The sequence below is a fragment of the Malaya genurostris genome, chromosome 2, assembly GCF_030247185.1.
Source record: "Malaya genurostris strain Urasoe2022 chromosome 2, Malgen_1.1, whole genome shotgun sequence".
Classification (NCBI taxonomy): domain Eukaryota; kingdom Metazoa; phylum Arthropoda; class Insecta; order Diptera; family Culicidae; genus Malaya; species Malaya genurostris.
In genome coordinates this window covers 117,812,602-117,829,413 of record NC_080571.1, presented here as the reverse complement: position 1 = coordinate 117,829,413, position 16,812 = coordinate 117,812,602, and the positions used below count along the sequence as shown (strand labels likewise).

Here is a 16,812-nt window from a genome sequence, read left to right as displayed (position 1 = left end):
CGCAGATGGGCGCTCTCCAATCGTTTTCATCGAGCCTGGCGTCAAGGTAAATGCGACATATTATCGGGAAAGTATTCTGGAGGTTGCTTTGAAGCCGTGGGCAGACAAACATTTCGGTGGCAGACCATGGACGTTTCAGCAGGACTCGGCACCGTCTCACAAAGCTCGAGTGAACCAAGAATGGCTGAAAAACAACGTTCCGAACTTCATCACGTCCACACAATGGCTCTCGAATTCACCAGATGCGAATCCAATGGATTATTCTCTTAAGGCCATTTTGGAGAGCAAAGTCCGAACTAAAAGATACACCAGTCTCGAGGCGCTGAAAAAAGTTATTGTCCGCGAGTGGGCCAAAATACCTGCAAGTCACATTCGGCCAAACGAAGCAACTCCTTCGCTCTCTCGTCATCAAGTCAAGGCAAAAGGTGGTCATATCGAGCAAAAGTGAATTGATTCTGAATTTTGTATTTTTTTTACACATTTTGTACTTTGAATTAAGTAAAAGTAATTTTCCAAACTGAAATTATGGCCTTTTTAATTGGTTACACTTCGAGTGCCGGACCCTGTAATACCCATTAGAATGTTCAGCAAAATACGCATATTAACACAAAATGTGCGCAGCTGAGATTTTTTGTTTGTTTTAAGCCATTTCTTTCTTTACGATTTAGGGGCTGAAAACAGTGACTGGGATGATCAGCAAATGAACTGCGCAGACCATCGTATGAAATTTTATGATAACACCAATTTGAATATCTGTAAATAAATTTCGTGAAGTATTCGACTTTTTCTATCTTCGAAAAATTATATCCACTACTGAAATATTGGACAATATTTTAATTACAAATTTAGAATAAATAGGATATAACACAAAATATCAAGTTCCAAGGAATTCTCTCGATTATCTCTTGAATAATTTGATTTCCGCTACATGAAATTTTTCAAAATTCCGAATTCGAAAGCAAACTATTAGATTAATTTTAAAATCTTTAAAATTCGATAAGTGCGAACATAATTGTACGATGAGGGATGACTCATCGATTTTTGGAATGAAAGTTCCTACAATATCCGATATAAAAGTACCGGAGATTTTTTATCAAACGGTCTTCAAATGTATCAAACGATTCAAATAAAAATAAACTGTTTAATGCCTATCGCGAAACGAACAGAAGCTTCCAAAAACTTTGCTAAATAAAATTGAAGTCTACAGTAGAAACAAGTGAAACTGATCTATGCAAACCGATTGATTCATGTTGTACACACATTTAAGCAATTCGAGAGCTCTATTTAACAGAAATAGTAGGTGTACACGAATAATTATCTACCCAGTCGGTCAAAACAAATCCAATATCAAAATGCATGGAAAAAAATTAACGACTCAATTCAAAAACAGCAACATGGAAAAACTCCGGAACTGCAATGGTGTGAAAACCACCAAACTGTTACGAAGGTGTTTTCGTTCTAATATTATTTCTACCCAGTAAATTCAAACATCGGATAGATCGTGCACGAAAGTTTTTGATTGGCTTTTGAATAAGATTTAAAATTACATTGTGTATCGCTAAAGCAAAAGAGTGACTAGATTGGAGGGATCGAGGCTAAACCGAACACGTTTAGGATATTGAAAACAAGAATCCATTACAACTAGAATTGTACCTAAATTATCTATTCCGTTGTGTAGCTTCAACCATCAGCTACAATTCCCAATTTGTGGTTTGCAAAAATATGCATTAATTTTTGTACCACATCACGATAAAGTGATCAATCCAAAATCCAATATTCAGGAACCACGGGCTAAACCAGACTATAAAATTTCACAAAAAAATGAACAACGGACACAGTAGGGTGTCGAATCTTATGATAACTCAATGAACGCAAAAGAAATGTAACCATGTTCGAATGGATTGTCTGTTGGTTTAACCTTGCAGGAGACATAATCCTGCTCGCTAGGAATCTAGGTATTGTCTCAAACACCCAAAATTAGCTATTTTTGACTCATCCAAGCACATTCGTTCAATAAGGTAATTTTGAGTTAAATGGAAAACCTAATTTTGAGTAATTCCACGAAATTATTCATTGGGTAAATATTACTAACTTAAGAAAAGTCAGCTGTGGGTAAAATAAACTCACTTAACAGTAAAAAAAGCTCAAATGAAATTCAATTCAGGGAAAAAATAACATACTTGTAAAACAAGATTCTCGCAACCACAAAAATATAAGAAAAACAATCAGATGACTAAGAAAATATACATGAACAATCGATCAATACAAATGAATAACTATATTTCTATTTATATTCAGATTATTTACTTATTTGCACGCGCATAGCCGCATAGCTATTTCAGTTTATTTATCGGAAATGTTTTCTGTCGAAGAACCTCGAATAAATTCCTTATATCGCGTTGTTAAATTCATCACTGATTTAGACTTGCTGTGCTGTTTCGTACCCCAAACATTAATCGATATTCGATCGTACAATTTTCTGATCAATGCCGGCACTTGAAGACCGAATACAGCATAAGATTTAAACATAACTTCGATTGCTCTTAGGCTTGATTTACCACAAGGAATAACGTGTTCATTGAAAATGACATACATATTTCCAAGGCAGTATCGTTCGCCTACACAAATTATGTGTGAGTCCCCGATTGCTGAGGATAATTGTTTAACAGCCAGCATTTTGTCGAACCCCACTTCGCTATGAGGAAATCGGATCCACTTAATTATGGGAGCAGCAGTAATCTCCTCCATGCTCGCATTGTTTTCCAAACCAGTAATACCTTTGTTGGATAGCTTTTTCATCAACCTTAAAGCTCCTTTTATGAAGTCTGAATGAAAAAAATAGTACAGAATGTTGTTTCTATAAAATGACAAGCCAAGTCTTGTATCATATTCCAACTAGAGTTATCGAATAGAATTCCTGCGCGAAGCAACATTTTCAGATCTCCTGTATCTTGTATGTTTTTTTCGTGGATTCAATCAAATGCCTGTATGATCTGTAAATCACTTTTAGGTTAAGGATAATTCTAGCTTATAATAATTCTATTTACCATCTCTCCCTCATAAGATAACAAATGGGGAAATGTGCTGACTATTTCATTAGATTTACTTTTTTGTAAAAGTAATTTATGCAAATCTGTCGTCTGTATCATCCCTTCGGATATTTGTCGAGCATTTGCAGCACCACATCCGAAAATTAATCCAAAAAAATAATTCAATAGATGCGAACCTCTTCTCACGACGAGTCCAAAACTTAAAATGGCATCGTTGAGAAGCAGTCAACTTGTTTTTCACCCAACTGCGAGTACTTTTTACTCAACGCAAAGTTTGGAGTGGAATACTCAACGTTGTGTAAATAAAAACAGTACTATTTATTTTTTATATTAACTGTTGATTTGTTCAAAGATCTCTCAAAAATATTCATAGGCATTATTGAATATTTGGCTCATTGGCCTTGAATCAGATTCGGTTTTAGGGTACTTAAAAATGTAGTTCAGTATTTTAAACGATGTATTTCAATAAACAAAATAACTGTTTTACAAACAAAACATTGTATCAGTAGTCTACACTGCTATAAAAAAAATTTCAAGATGTTTTGTCCAATTTAGCCCCGCATAAACAATTCAGTTTCAAGTTTCAACACGCAATAATTTTTTTCCACGTGATCGAAAGCGCTTTCACATGAAAACGCGTTCACAAATTTAATCCTTGTAACAAAATTATTGCTAGTTTATAAGATATTTAAGTGGTCCGGTTTAGTCCCGGTCTTCCCTACCAAAGCAAAAAGCACGACGACAGGTAATGCGCGGGGTTCGATTTCCAGAGTTTTTCTAGCCCAAAAAGGCGGATAACCTTAAGATTCAAGCCTCCACAAACGAAACAAAAAAAGTACCCAATGTCACGCTATCGGGGTGACATCGGCTCGATAATGCCTTGTTTCATATCTCTTCACTCTTTTGCGCTTGCGATACATAATGTAAGCGTGAAGCTTTTCCAGGTTGACGCGGTGGTGCAGAATTATCTGATGACGGCCCGACGGCAGCATTACGATCGGGCCGATGATCGGACCGAGGCGGTTCGACAACATCCACTGGGTAGTTACGTGTATTCAGTTTTCTGATGCCTATGGCGCGATGCTGAATAACAGCCATAACTGCCATCTATACGTGACTGTTACCTCGTGATTGTACATGAAAAGCTACGCCACCTTTCGGGGGTGTTGGGTTAATTTTATTAAGCTATTCACTTACCGCTTTGCGCTTGTCAGCCTCAGATACTGCTGAATTGGAACGATGTCTGAACAGATCCATCACTTTTGTCATTGGAGACTTGCCGGCGTCCGCTCGACGTACGGCTGTTACCGTATGATAGTACTGAAATTTAAGGAATTTTTTTAAAAACTATTGCATTTTTTAAGTGTTAGCATATAAGATAAATCTTAGCTATACGTAGGTGTATGTTTGGTGAAGTAAAGAGAAAATGAGAGCAAATATATGAAATTTCATATTGAGTTTGTGTAGCTGACTTATTTCTGTTGAATGCGTTTATGTTTTCTTTCAGAACATCGAGGTTGTTTTATTGATGACGAGTTTCTTACTCGTCCTGAAGCACGCCGAAAGAAACACTGCCAAGGTGGCGGTGGTAGGATGTCATTTGGCATTTGATAGTTTATCCCAAAAATGTCTCTACCGAATGGAACCATGGAGATTCACTTCAAAAAATGTATTATTTAAAAAATCGGCTAATTCGGCCACGTAAATCTTGTACGCAAATAGGCCTGAATAAAAATACCTTTTTAATAAAAAAAAAATAATGGAACCATGCTCTGGAGGGACTGCGGTTTACATACGAACACCGAAGGTAATCAAATCGATCCGTGCAAAGATTGTTCGCAAGAATCATCTAATCATCGAGTTAGGGTGAAACGCTTCGAAGATAATTTCTTTTCTTTGTTGAAGACAAAGAAACGTGACGTGACGGCGATACCTATCTTATCCTGGATGGCTACGACAGGCAGGGCACTTCGTGTTTTACTTTCCCCACGAGAGAAGTGAACTCCGAGGTGAAGTTCATTTCACACACAAGTTCCCCAAAAAGATGATGCTGTGGCTGACAATCAGCGAGAAGGGGATGTCAAAACCGCTTTTCTTTGGCTCCGGAATGGGCATGAACGAGGAATTTTTTAGTACGAAATGCCTGCTGGAAGTTGCGTCGTTCATCAAGAAATACCATAAGGGCGAAGACGCGGTGTTCTGGCCAGATCTGGCGTCGGCACACTACTCGAAGCGATCATTGGAGGAGATGGGGCGGCTAATCATCTATGTGGTACCCAAGTCGGTGAACCCGCCCAACATCCCCCAGCTGCGTCCCATCGAGAATTTCTAGGCCAACGTGAGTGCAAGATCTACTCCAACAATTTTGTCGCCAAAACTGAAAAGGAATTGATAAACAGAACGAAGAAAGAACTCAAAAACATGCCTACCCGCATGTTTTTTTAGTCCGGCATGGCAAATGTTCTGGCTAACTGCCGGAAGGTCGCTCGCATGGACATAAAATTATTTTACAAGTAAGCCTAAATAATTACCTTACATGGGTAATTTATCAAAAGCTTATTAGTCTTAGCTGTTTTTTTCACCATGCGAAAAAAGTCAATTCGTTTATGCAAACGTTAGTTTTAACTCATATGGCTTACAAGAGTGCCCTGAGGTTGGGAAATTTGTTGCATGAATGCGTGTCATGAAAGTGATAACAATATAATTAAACATGTTAATTTCGAAATCGAAGGACTTTCATGTGTGTTTCTTTAAAATCTTCTTAAAATTGTCCGATGAAGGTGATGTACTCAACTGTATTTTTATCATTCACTTTCCAGGATGTATGAAGTTATCACCGACAGTTTCGTATATAATACACCAAATGGACAGTTGAGAGATTTTCTTCGTATAAGTCGCCTGGAAAGGATGGAATTCCCCCACTGTTACTCCAGAATGAGCATTAACATTCCATATATGTTTTGGAGGAAAATATCCCTGTTTTGTTACATTGTTAACGCGAGATAATTGTTAAATTTACTCCCAAAGGTGGTCGCTATACTTATGAGGAAGCAAAGAGTTTTAGGAATGTCAGCCTAAGGGCGTCCAACCTGGAAGGATTCTTAGTGTTAATAGGAGCGTAGTACTAACCTTGCAATGATTCTGTACGCTAAGAATCGGCTCCGAAGTCTGTTGAAATAGAAAGGCCAAATTTCACAAAAGGAATGTAAATAAGTCCTGGCAACTTTGACTTTGCTTTACGAATATCCTCAAGATGATGTACTACCACCACTTTTACGAAACCTCATCGTTGATCATTAGTTTACGGAAAATGATACCGACATTTAGTTTTGCGGACGATTATAAATCATTCTAGAAAAATTCAGTTCTTCGGTGCTGAACCTGTAGAACGATGTTCTGCATTCATGGCAACTATTCAGCGTGCTGAGTTTTATTCGTGAGATTTGTGTGAATGTGATTACGATACTTCATATCATCTGATATGTAATTATCCTACTTGTATGCAACTACGTTTCCGGGTTTTTGACGTGAATACGTCTTACTTTACTATGGGACTCTTTTTCAAATTTAGCCCTTTGGTAGAATGGGTAGAACTTAATCGTGAATATCTCTTGTTGTACTTAACGCATAAACATAATTCTTTCTCCATGCCATCAGAAATGTGCTCAGCAATATATGATTTAATTTTCAACAATGTGAGATAACCATAAATAACCTTAAAATTAAAATGACCAAACCTGCATCGGCCAGAAATAGTCGAAAACACGTTTTCGTTCGGGCACGTCAGAAAAGACATTGCACTTCGTTGCAAAACAAAAAGTGTTCTGTAAATAGCAGAAACTTTACGTCTGCTTAGAGCAAATTCAGCAGCTAGAAGTTCTATATGGAAGATCTATAATAGAGCATAAAGTGGAACAAACGTATCCCCAGCAAGCCGTTCTAGTTTTATTTATTCGACCAGTTCTTCTGTCAAATTTAAAACTGGTCTACGATGCCGTTCTATTTTTTGTATATATTGAAACACGAGTAAAACACTGCAGGGTCTGCCAGTTTTTCTTGTTATAAAATCCAGATTTAAATTTTGTAACTGACATAAGTTATGCATCTAGAACTTGAACACTACTGAATATGCCCTTAGCGGTTCAAATTGAACTGCCGAGTTTAGCACTAAGCAGTTCAATTTGAACTGCTCTGCACTGATGAGTCAAAGACGAAAAGTAGAAATAATAAAAACGGTTATGTGCCCTAGCACAAAATTTGGCTAACCCCTAAATGATTAAAAATTAAGTTTTCTCAAACTTTTGGATACAATGAGGAAAACTCATCACCCTGGCTAGCTTTTTTCACAATCGGACGACGATTTTGAGGTTCTTCGTGAGGTATAACGCTTCCACAGGCAGCAACACAAAACAGACCTTCTGAGTGGTATAATGCCTAAAACGGTCAATTCGCGCTCTCCTTTTTTCGGAAGGCGTATCAGTAATCGCCTTCAGCTTTTGAATACTGGATCTGAACTCGGGAAATGAATTTTGGAACTAAATTCTAAAACCAGTATTTGGAATCATAAATCAGAACCAGGATTATGAAACTTTATTCCAGGTTTGGAATTTAGTTTCAGAATGCAACTTCTGAATTTAGTTCCAGATTACCAGTTCAGAATTTATAACTATGAATCTGTAACTGAATCTGAATTTTAGAACTGATTTCTTGACTACTGGAACCCGATTTAATTCCTTAATATAAATCATAAAATCGGAGTTCGATCCAGAATTGTTCTGGGTTCTAGGGTTCTGGGTTCTGGAACTAAATGTTCTGGGTTCTGTTAGATCAGAAGTCTTAACCTGAATTTAAGAACTGACTTCTGAACCAGAATTTAATTCCTAAATTCAGTGTCATAAGACTTTTATAATTCTTGGAACTTGTATTCTGGAACAAGATTTTGAAATTGAATGCAGTTTCGAAATTCAAGTTCCGAATTCAGCTCTAGAACTAAATTCGGAACCTGGATTCTGAAAATGAGTTCTGTTCCTTAATTCTAGAACTAAATTCGTGAACTGAATTCTTTATTTGGATTCCAAACCTGAATTTTGCGACTGAATTCTGAACCAGTTTTGAATTCAGTTCTTGAGTGTAGATAAATAAATGGTGTAGACCGTTACATTTGTGAAAGTAATGCAGTAAAAGTTGCAAAATTCACACAATAAATTCATACGAACTATTGTCTATATTCGAAAGTGTCAATTTTATTCGTATTTACGTCTTCCAGTTATGCGACGTTACCCACCCTGCTTTCGGTTCTCAGAAGCCATGGCAAGGTACAAATCTTCAAATAAACAGGGAAACATGTCACTTCAGGCCATTTGTTATGGTTTCTGGAGACATTTTAATAAGGTGACAGTGGTTGTGTATGTCAGTGGCTTTTGGTGGTCTTCACCAAAAGCCAGTGACATACACAACAACTGTCACCTTACAATACTTTTAATATTAGCAATTACAGATCAACGAACAACACGTATACAAATTTGTTTTACTGAATTTATGCAGTTGTCAATTAATCAATTTGAAGTAATTAATCTTTAAAATCTCAAGGGTTGCTTATGAGACCCGCACAAATGTCTATAGCGTAAATGAAACTGTATGAAACAAAATGCAAATTGCGGCACTATTTAAGGCATACATCGACTAGTTCACGGTTGTGTGACTCCGAAAAAAAATCATCACATCGTTGCAAATTTTAGTTTTCTGCTTACCTGTGCGTCACTGCCGGCATGCGGATGAGCAGATCCGTCTCGCACTTTCGCATTTGCGGGCTGCGCCGTTGTCCCGGTATGATGACTGTGACGACCCCCGACATGCAATGCCGCTTTCATACTGTGCATAATACCCCCGGAACCTCCGATAGTACCACTGCCACTGCTGCTGTCCTTGTCGGAGCCCGATTTACTCGAGTCATCTTTCTTCTTTTTCGAATCTGAACCTTTGCGTGTGCGAAACACGTCAAAAATCGTTGGACGTCGGTTGGGACTTGCGATACCTACAATGGATTAATAATGGTTAGTGTTGCATGATTTCGAATGTAACACTTCGAAACACAACGCTTCCTTACCATGAACGGTGGATTGATTGAGCACCGGAACTTCCTCGCCACTACGCCGCCTTTCTAGAGAACCGGATCGACCACTTACTCGTTCCGTGCTACGGGATATGCTTTCGTGTTTGCGATTTAGCTTCTCCAATTTAGCCGCCTCTCGTTCCAAGCGCCGAGCGGTTTCGCGTTCAATTTTCTTCTGCTCTTTCTCTTGCTTCTTGGCATCCCGCTCGCACTTTTTCTGCCGCTTGGACGATCGAGTTGAGTCGGTTGCGGCCGGAGCCGTTGATGGACGCTGAAACTGACTACCGCCATCGGTGGCATCCTGGGGCAAAATAAAAACAAAACAATTTTAGCTTTTGTACAACAGAACACTTAACGTCAGACCGAGATTGATTGCACGCGCCGAAAATTGAGGTTTTAAGATATATTTGATTACTTTCAATGGGCAATGATAGACGCAAGGTATGCAGTGTTGTCATGTGAGTATCCATGACGCTTCAACGCTGATAATGTGAGTCAGCGATTGTCGTCTATTATGTACTTCCAGTATTTAGATATGTTTTCGAATCAATTGACCATTACGTTGATATCAGGTAGAAATCAAAATGAAGACGAAGGAATTTTCTTGGAATAAAAGTAATAGCTAGAAATTTTAATAGCAGACATGATGTTCTCAAATGCAAAACTAACCAATAAATTTTTTCCAACCCATTTTCAAAGGTTAGTAAATTACTCCTGAAATGACAATCGGAATTTGGAAAATTAATTCATTTTTTAATGATATCACACAGCTGGATAGTGACACTCGAATGTCACCACTGTGTCTATTTTCCGTCGGATGGAACTAGCAACAAAACCTACTGAACCCCAATTAACACCAATTAACGGAACAGCGTTCGGTCGACACACTGTGTTACATGTTAATAAGCCATAATTGTCTCCCAACTTACGCTGTGGTTGGTGTCTTTTTTCGCTTTCGTCGGGGTAGCCGCCTTCAAAGAGGCCGGTAGTGTTGCCGATTTGGAGGATGTTGTCACGGGATCGCCGGTAGCGGACGGTTTCTTCGGATCCACATCCACCCGTTTGACCCACACTTCGTCCAAATGGAATGGTTTACCAGTGACACTCATGTCGCCTGTGCTGGTTACGTCTATCTCGGAGGAGCCCGCATCGTCCACAGACGTAGTACTGGTGGCGAGAGGACGTATTTCGACCAGTGATGTGTCAAAGAACCGCTTGTCCATATGCGGATTGGGAAAAGGGGATTCGGGAGTAAAAATACTTTTCATTGATGTTCTGTGCGCTGGAGATGATAGCTGACTGCAGGGAAAGTGAATGGTTTGGGAATTTTGCGCAGCAGTCAGCGGTCGTAGATTAACGGATTCTGGCCGAAGCTGAGGCAGCTCACTTGCTTTGGTTACCGAGAATCTTGATTTTCGAACTACCGTAGGATCGTTATTTTCCGGTAATTGTTTCACATTGCTCAATTTCAGTGGGAGAGGTATTTTACGATTTGGCGAAATACCATGATGATCCTTTGTGCCATGGCTGTTGAGAGGTTTATCTTCTTCCTCATCTTCCTCTAAGCATTCAGATAATCTCCGTCGTTCGCCAAATCGAAGCAATAACGAATGAGCGGCTGTATAGGGAAGCAGTTCTGTTCGCTTCGGGCTCAACGGAGATTTTGGACAGTTTTCAATCCACGAATATACATCTTCTTCTACGTCACTTACACTACTATCACTTGAAGAACCAATGTTCTTTTTCCGTGCACTTTTCGGTGGGGTGGTCGTTTTCTTCGTCGGAAGCCCATGATCATCTCCAAAGTCACTGTCCGAATCGGATTTGATAGTGTCCAGATCCTGCATTGATCGTTCGATAATGTTCTCAAAATCATCATCCGTCATCGGACTGACGAGTGCAGCTCTGGGATCAGCTTCCGATTCTATTCTGTCTCTGGTTTCGTTACCAGTGAAATCTACTTTTTTCTTCACCTTCTTTCTACCCTCGTCCTTACATTTTGAATGCTGCATCTGATCCTGTTCTTCCAATATCACCAAACGATTTGAAGTTTCCATCGCACTAATGTAAATTTGTGTTAAAGTTGCCTAACTACAACTCGGATCGACTCAACGATTCCGAAGAGATGCCTGCAGCACGCTTGAAAGCTACGATTAATTAAGGTTAATTAATTTGTACTCCGTTGTTTCTCCTTTAATATCACAATTGGTCAGTCGACCTCACTTCGTCGTAACGAATGAACCTCCAATCAGCTGACTGCCTGACTGACTGACTGTTCACTTGTGCCACCGATGTCAGCTTCGACGAAGGACGCTGGGGTCGGGATGTTGATTGTGAACCCGACTGGAAGACGGCTATGCTCAGAAGATTCTCGTCATCCAGGCGCAAGTTTCGTTTTTGTTTTGTTCTTGAACATCGAATCTTGGAAAAGGAAGACCCCGGTTTGTCATATCCTGAGCAACCCTTGAATCATCAGCTGAACCTGCGTGATGAAATAAATGATAAAAGTAAATGAAATAATAATGGTCGATCAACTGGTACTGCATCTGATCGCATGACACCTGAGTGTGTGTCTGCCCCGCGGAACCCGGTTCAAATATCAACAAAACAGTTCAACAGCTGTTGCGGTGTTACGGCGTTACGTCATAGTATCATTAATATAAGCTAACTATAAATTAGTCACGATAATGAGTATACATTCTTCAGAATATGAGGAAGCCCATTGCGGAGGACACAAATTATTCAAGCGCCTTTCTTTATGAATCTTTAAACCAGTTTAAACCGTACAGTAGCGCTGCTGATAGAATCTGATTTATGTTTTATTTGCGTCAGTAATGTTTCATTTTGTTCGAAAATGTATTTGATATAAACGAAATTCGTATTCAGTAAGGCAGCACTGTTGCCTAACAACGGGCATATTCTTCGGGCAACTACTCGAAGGCAAATGAACCAAGAGAGCACACGAACGACGTTCTGTGGCGCGGCTTGCGATAGGCATCAATGCACTGGGTGGCGAACGGCAGAATAAATGGATCAGTTGATGTTGTTTGCAAACAGCACCTTCCTTGAAGAATAGAAATAATATACACGCGCTGCACTGTCAAGTCAAGGGAATTCACATTGATAAATATCCATGTTATACGAGTGTAAAATCAGCTTTCGAGAACCTTCTAATCGATACATCTCACGCTTGTTCTTATTCGATTTTCCAACGCGAAAGTGGCTGAAAGATTTATAACGTGCTGAACAACGATGCTTACATTGTTAGTAAATTGGAACAACAGTCTAATCGATTGGATTGAATATCGGAGTAAATAATACGCTTTATTAGATAGCTTGGATAATGAAAATTGTAGGAAAGTAAAGTAAAGCACAAAAATTATTGGATGACTCCTCCGTATTTGTCATTCAATTCCATATAGAAAGACTAATCATTAGAAAAACCGACCTATTAGCCGAGACTTGCAAATTATACACAATCAAATTCGGTTATTATTAAACGGAAAATGTCTGTTTGATGCATATGTCAACCATAATACCTAAGACATAAATGAGCACGGTTTGAATTTAATTTTTGGTCTGTAAACGTGTGCCTTGCCAATGGTTTAAGTTTTGTTTTCGTTGGCATGAAACTGATAAAAAACGGAAATTGTGAGCTCAATTCGTCCGCGTCACTTATCGCTCATTTTTTAAAAGGTGATTATTCAGAAATGCTAAAATTGAATATGTTCCGCTAAGATAATGTGTGTAATTTTTTGGTTTTCTTTGTACGTTAATAGTGTTCCTAATTTCGTTTCAAATGTAATTTGAATATGTATGTAGAATAGTTCGATGATATCATTGCTGTAAGGGAACAAGTATCCACTGGGTGACGCTAATCGAGCTTATATATCTTCGTACTATACAAATTGTATTGCTGTTTTGTTTATTGTTTGTATGATCAAACAGGGAGTCCAGTACGAAGCCCATGATGCGAAGAAACACGCATCATCGAACATGATATTTTGTAATGAGTACTCTTCGGTTCAGATGTCGATTTGTTTGGTACAGGTGAGATGCATTGAAACGCGACGTGGAGTTCCTCCGAGTAAAACTCTTAAATCCACACTTAGATTCAGGATTCCTTATCCTAACAGTATCCTAATTAGGAATTAAGTTTGTATTCGGGTGCCTGGAAATCTAACGCAGATCAGCTAAGTACAAATAACAATTGTCGTTTTAATTCTCAAATCTTCAAGAATTGAACCATCCAGTAAATATTTTTTCGTTATCGAGGTTGGAGTAAAGTCGTTTTGTAGTTTGTTTAAAAAATGGAAAAAACCGAGTTTCGTGTTTTGATAAAACATTGTTTTTTAATGGGTAAAAACACCGTGCAAGCGAAACAATGGATTGGAAAATGTTATCCGGACTCTTGTCCATCAAAAGCAACGATTTGTCGGTGGTTTGCCGAGTTTAAACGTGGTCGTACCGACACAAATGACGCGGAACGCTCGGGTAGACCTGTGGAAGCCGTTACACCGGAAAATGTGAGTGAAGTGACAAAAATTATAATGAAAGATCGTAAAGTGAAGCTCCGTGAGATTGCTGAGATGACACAGATATCATATGGAAGTGTATTTAATATCCTTCACGAAAAATTGAGCATGAAAAAGGTTTTTTCAAAGTGGGTGCCGCGATTGCTTTCGATGGAACAAAATGCACCCTGCCACAAATCGATGAAAACAATGGCGAAATCGAATGAATTGGGCTTTGATCTGCTTCCCCACCCCCCATACTCGCTAGATTTAGCCCCCAGTGACTACTGGCTGTTTGCTGATCTTAAAAAAATGCTCCAGGGAAAAAGATTTGGCTCAAATGAGGAGGTCATCGCTGAAACTGAAGCTTATTTTGAAGCGAAGGATAAATTTTTTTATAAACATGGTATTGAAAAATTGGAAAAACGTTGGAACCATTGTATCACCCTAAAAGGTGATTATGTTGATGAATAAAAAAAAATTTGCAAAAAAAATGTTGTTTCCATTGTTAGTCTCGGGACTTATTGATCCATGTGTTATAGGGTTATTTCTTACAAAATAAGGAAGGACAACGCGTTACCGTGAATGCAACTCGATACAGAATCATGATCAATTATTTTTTGTTGCCTAATCATCAAGATATGTGGTTTCAGCAGGATGGTGTCACATGTCATACTGCGGCTGAAATAATCGACTTATTCAAAGAACATTTCAACGACAACATTATTTCGAGAAATAGACCGGTGAATTGGTCTCCGTATTTGTGTGATTTGCACCTCCCTGGGATGGAAGCTGGTTCCTGAATCCAACGTATTTTGTTTAGGTTGCGTTGTTGTGTAGAATATGTTAAACTACGTTCATACCATTTTGATGCTGATGGATCGTTGCTCAGAACGGTTCTATAGATTCAAGAGCTAAAACATTAGTGAAATAGTTACAATCAGTGTTGGGAAAATATCAAAATTGCGGCTGAAATATTTTGCAAGTGACTTTCAAACAAAAAATCATTGATCTAATGGAAAGTTCACCACTGATTTTTTGCAAGCGCAATTCTCACTGAAACTGATCTCACATGTCTCAACATTAGTTGTGAAAAGTTCACCAGCGAACATTCCTCTCGATGATTTAAGATAAAAAAACGTTTGTTCATTGAATCTAATCTTCTAATTTTGCATCCTCACCAAACCTTCAAAATATTTATACTAATGAGATTTTAATTTCAAACAATACATTACAAAAACTACAAATTTTTTGAAACATTGAGACCCGTTACTTGAGTTATCGCCGTAGCTCGAGTAATTCTGTGTAAATGTTCTCTAACGATTAGCAAGCGCCTAATGTTAACATCGACTGAAACATACGTTTCACAAGGATTAGTTATAGTAAAAACCACTGGTGTCGAACCTTTGACCAAACGTAAATCCTTAGTTTTGAAGCATTTTGTATGACTAAACCCGTAAATATTTGAATGGCGATTAACCATTTTTCCAACTCGCTTTTGTCAGAGGGAAACCTAGCAAATATTATAATATTATCACTAATTTTCCTTCAAAAATCCTCCTCTAGTCTTGTATTCTCTATAAATAAGTAATCATGTTTCGTTTCGAATAAGAAAAGAAATTTATTTATACTATATTTATCAATATAGTTCGATTAAAATACATGGGCTGAAAAGTCTCGGCCCTAACACATAGATGGCGCTAGTTTTAATGCAGTCACCTTTTCTCAGTTAATACTAACCTTTAAACGACAGCTGTTGAAATTTCATGATATTCTATTCATTAGTTTGTGAGTACCTACAAGGATCAGCCCCATGGGGTTGTTCGAGCCATTGATGTGGGAAAAGGCAACCAATCTACAATCAAACAGTTCAATCAATCGTCACACTTTTGAATCCTCTATTGCACGAGAGTCTGCTTAGATTGATCTTGATTAGGAATCAACAACGAACATTGTTTGTCTTGATTTGTATTTGTTTTATAGCCGACGAAATTACACCAATATCCCAAATATATGCAATTATATCTTTGTAAAGGGTGATTTTTTAAGAGCTTGAGAACTTTTTTAAACAATAAAACGCATAAAATTTGCAAAATCTCATCGGTTCTTTATTTTAAACGTTAGATTGGTACATGACATTTACTTTTTGAAGATAATTTCATTTAAATGTTGACCGCGGCTGCGTCTTAGGTGGTCCATTCGGAAAGTCCAATTTTGGGCAACTTTTTCGAGCATTTCGGCCGGAATAGCCCGAATTTCTTCGGAAATGTTGTCTTCCAAAGCTGGAATAGTTACTGGCTTATTTCTGTAGACTTTAGACTTGACGTAGCCCCACAAAAAATAGTCTAAAGGCGTCAAATCGCATGATCTTGGTGGCCAACTTACCGGTCCATTTCTTGAGATGAATTGTTCTCCGAAGTTTTCCCTCAAAATGGCCATAGAATCGCGAGCTGTGTGGCATGTAGCGCCATCTTGTTGAAACCACATGTCAACCAAGTTCAGTTCTTCCATTTTTGGCAACAAAAAGTTTGTTAGCATCGAACGATAGCGATCGCCATTCACTGTAACGTTGCGTCCAACAGCATCTTTGAAAAAATACGGTCCAATGATTCCACCAGCGTACAAACCACACCAAACAGTGCATTTTTCGGGATGCATGGGCAGTTCTTGAACGGCTTCTGGTTGCTCTTCACTCCAAATGCGGCAATTTTGCTTATTTACGTAGCCATTCAACCAGAAATGAGCCTCATCGCTGAACAAAATTTGTCGATAAAAAAGCGGATTTTCTGCCAACTTTTCTAGGGCCCATTCACTGAAAATTCGACGTTGTGGCAGATGAAATTATCTTCAAAAAGTAAATGTCATGTACCAATCTAACGTTTAAAATAAAGAACCGATGAGATTTTGCAAATTTTATGCGTTTTATTGTTTAAAAAAGTTCTCAAGCTCTTAAAAAATCACCCTTTACATACTTGCGATACGGATTTTGATATTTAGGCTTCTCTTTGCCAAGCTTTTGTTCAAGTTTTGTATGCAAGCAGTTATTTTTATAGCGTTAAGTTTCTCTACCATTCTGCGATTTCGGTTGAAACGATAATTTTTTTCTCATCATCAATCGAGTTCATCTTATATAAAT

The 16,812-nt window shown here is 38.3% G+C and overlaps 1 protein-coding gene across 1 annotated transcript in view; it reads right to left on the bottom strand.

The window, feature by feature from the left end:
• Positions 1-16,812, bottom strand: part of LOC131429156 (uncharacterized) — a 230,261-nt gene that overhangs the window by 178,398 nt on the left and 35,051 nt on the right. The window contains exons 3-6 of the mRNA XM_058593203.1: positions 10,092-11,644; positions 9,157-9,463; positions 8,801-9,084; positions 4,248-4,370 (exon numbers count right to left, since the gene is read on the bottom strand). Of these exons, the coding sequence (XP_058449186.1) occupies positions 4,248-4,370; positions 8,801-9,084; positions 9,157-9,463; positions 10,092-11,219 (1,842 nt within the window). The 5' untranslated portion in view covers positions 11,220-11,644. The remainder of the gene's footprint in view (positions 1-4,247; positions 4,371-8,800; positions 9,085-9,156; positions 9,464-10,091; positions 11,645-16,812) is intronic.